This window comes from Morone saxatilis, unplaced genomic scaffold (assembly GCF_004916995.1).
Source record: "Morone saxatilis isolate NCDOM2014 unplaced genomic scaffold, NCSU_SB_2.0 Contig2, whole genome shotgun sequence".
In the NCBI taxonomy this organism is placed as follows: Eukaryota; Metazoa; Chordata; class Actinopteri; family Moronidae; genus Morone; species Morone saxatilis.
In genome coordinates, this window is record NW_023339762.1 from 25,846,155 (window position 1) to 25,849,151 (window position 2,997).

The window sequence follows — 2,997 nt, forward strand, 5'->3', positions numbered from 1 at the left end:
ATCCAGGTATGGATTAAAAAGTCCAGAGAAGGTTTCCGAGCGGGTTTCCCACGCCATCTGGAAAACCTGGAAGTGGATTAAATGACCAAGATATCCTGGAAAGAAATCTGTTTGTTGTCCTGGATTAAATGTTGATTGTTTAAAGTTACAAAGTTTCAAGTATCTATCTATCTATCTACTCTATTCTATCTTTTATCTACTCTATCTATCTATCTATCTATCTATTATCTATCTAATCTAATCTAAGAGGGTGACGACACAGAGTGGGAAATAACAGAGACACTATTCATCATGTTAATAATGAATAATAAATAACTGAAACCGTTAATTTAAGGTAGAAAAGTTACATAATGTTGCTTTAAATCAACCGCCTGAACAGTTCTCTTTGTGTTTCAGATTGACGAGGAAGACCGATCCGTGTCGTCAACGGAAGCATCTGTCCCTGAAGAAAGTTTCCAGAGGAGATGATCGTGATCGGAGGCGGAGTCATCGGAAGGTGGAGCTGGTCAGCCATCTTTTGTGTCATACAAACATAACCTGTTGAAGAATTTCACTCCCATACGAAACAGATGTGAATAATAAACCAGAAATAAAGCTTTTAACTTCGAACATGTTTGTCCTCCGTCCTCAGGGGTGCAGTGTGGCAGCGTCTGGGCTCTAAAGTCAGCAGCGGTGGAGTTCCCCTGGGCCACGTGGGCGGCCAATGGGGGCCATCGACTGGAGATTGTCCAAGAGCTTCCAGCGCATCCTGCAGAAGCCAGGGCTTCAAGTTCAAGCTTCGGCACCAAAGTCATGGGCGCCAACCAGGAAGGCCCGAGGCAAGATCCGATGTGGCGTGAGTTTTAAACGCTCCTGAATGTTCCCACATCCTGTCTGGAAATCCTCCATGAGTCCTGAAAAATGTGATTTAATAGAAGTCGTTTGTAACTGTGTGTGTGTGTGTGTCTGTGTCTGTGTGTGTGTGGTGTGTGTGTGTGTGTGTGTGTGTTTCAGAGTGGAGGCGGCGGCCGGAGGGAAGAACGAGACTCTGACGTGTGACGTGCTGCTGGTCTGTATCGGCAGACGACCTTTTACCCAGAATCTGGGTCTGGATTCTGTAGGCATCGAACTGGACAACAGGGGCCGCGTCCCCATCAACAACCGCTTCCAGACCAAAGTACCCAGGTACCCCCGATCTCAGGCTGGTTATAAACCACATATTGGAACCTTACACAGCTTATTGATGGTGTAAAAAAGTGAATCCTGCTCCTTCCACACTGAATACTGAGGATTCATCATCTCAACTGAGTCTCTGAGGCTAATTATCAGATTTGAGAGTTTAAATAATCTGATAAAGATCCATTAAAAGGTGGTTATGAAAGAATTGTCACCAAAACGTGTGCAGTGAAAATTAGACAAACTGTTGAGATAACATTCATGATGCAGAGATTATTAAATATTAAACTATACCTGCCACTGTGCATGTTTAAGTTTAGAGGCTCTTGGTTCTCCCCCTCAGTATTTATGCTATCGGTGACGTCGTCGCTGGGCCGATGTTGGCCCACAAGGCCGAGGACGAGGGCATCATCTGCGTGGAGGGCATGGCCGGCGGCGCCGTGCACATCGACTACAACTGCGTTCCTTCCGTCATCTACACGCACCCCGAGGTGGCCTGGGTGGGCAAGACAGAGGAGCAGCTCAAAGAGGAGGTGAGAGTCCGGAGATGATTAATGATGCTAACAGGTACGTACGCTGGGGTTGTTGAAAACGACACTGAGAGCAGAGATGTGGCTGGAAAACAGAAAAACTAAAACAAAGAGGGGCGATATGTTGAAATGTGCAGTAGTTTCAACTGAGAGTTCGCTTTAGTAAACAAAATAAACTCCTGAAATGTCAAGAAAGGAGAAGACAACACAGAAAATACTGTAACTTCTGAATTCAAGTTTCTCTGTTTTACTGAACTAAAAGCAGCTCAACTGCCTCGTTAACTCATCTTAAAACATACTTCATTCATTCAAACTCGACAGAAACTAAATAAAACTTAACAAACCACACATAAAACATGTTTTAAGTGTAAAATCTGAACCTGCAAGGTAGTAGAGTTTGAATATTAAGTAGCAGAAACTGGAAATAATGCAGCACAGTTTTAAGGTACTGTTCCACCACTGCAGACGAGACTGAAAACACATAAATAAACACATACATTTCAGTTTCCACTTGTTCTCTAGCATCTCCTGTCTTTCACAAATTCATCCACTTTCACATTCATACTCCCAGGCCACTGTGTAAGTCTTAACATAAAATTCCAGTTTTATTTGGCTGAAACTGTAATAATCTTGTTGTCGTGTCGTCTCTGTGTCTGGCAGTGTTTTACAGTGTTCCTCTCCTCCTCAGGGCGTCCCGTACAAAGTCGGCAAGTTCCCCTTCGCCGCCAACAGTCGAGCCAAGACCAACGCAGACACCGACGGCATGGTGAAGATCCTCAGCCACAAGGAGACGGACAGGATGCTGGGAGCTCACATCGTCGGATCTGTAAGAGCTTCAGAGACAGAACACACACAACTAACTGAGAATGACTGAGCGTCAGGAAGATCCTTAAAGTCTCCTTTACACAGCAGGAAAAGCACAAGTTTAACTACTAACATTTAACAATGGCTCTGTTCCATTCAGTGTCCAGTGAGGGAATGCAGCCCCCTCACATAGTCTGCAGTCACATCAGCGCCCCCGTGAGGTTGAAATGCTCATTACAAATCAGAAACAAATCGGAGAGAGGGTTTCTAATCTGAGTGTCTAACCACCAGTGGGTTGGCGCCAGAGGAAAAGTTCTGTTGTTGGCTAAATCACAAAGGCTCATCCTTTGTACGGTGGCCTTATTAGGACATCACACACTCAGAAACAGGAAACAACAGAATCTTGATTCTCATTTGAATGAATCGTATGTTTGACTCTAAACTGACCCGTAATTTACAAAATGAACATGATGCTCATCAGGAACAGTTTACTGAGCTCATAAATCAA

The 2,997-nt window shown here is 44.3% G+C and overlaps 1 protein-coding gene across 1 annotated transcript in view; it reads left to right on the forward strand.

Moving 5' to 3' along the window:
* Positions 1-2,997, forward strand: part of dldh (dihydrolipoamide dehydrogenase) — a gene marked incomplete at its 5' end in the record, with an annotated part of 7,334 nt that overhangs the window by 1,595 nt on the left and 2,742 nt on the right. The window contains 7 exon segments of the mRNA XM_035665729.1: positions 397-519; positions 632-701; positions 704-757; positions 759-835; positions 994-1,164; positions 1,499-1,688; positions 2,374-2,511. Of these exon segments, the coding sequence (XP_035521622.1) occupies positions 397-519; positions 632-701; positions 704-757; positions 759-835; positions 994-1,164; positions 1,499-1,688; positions 2,374-2,511 (823 nt within the window).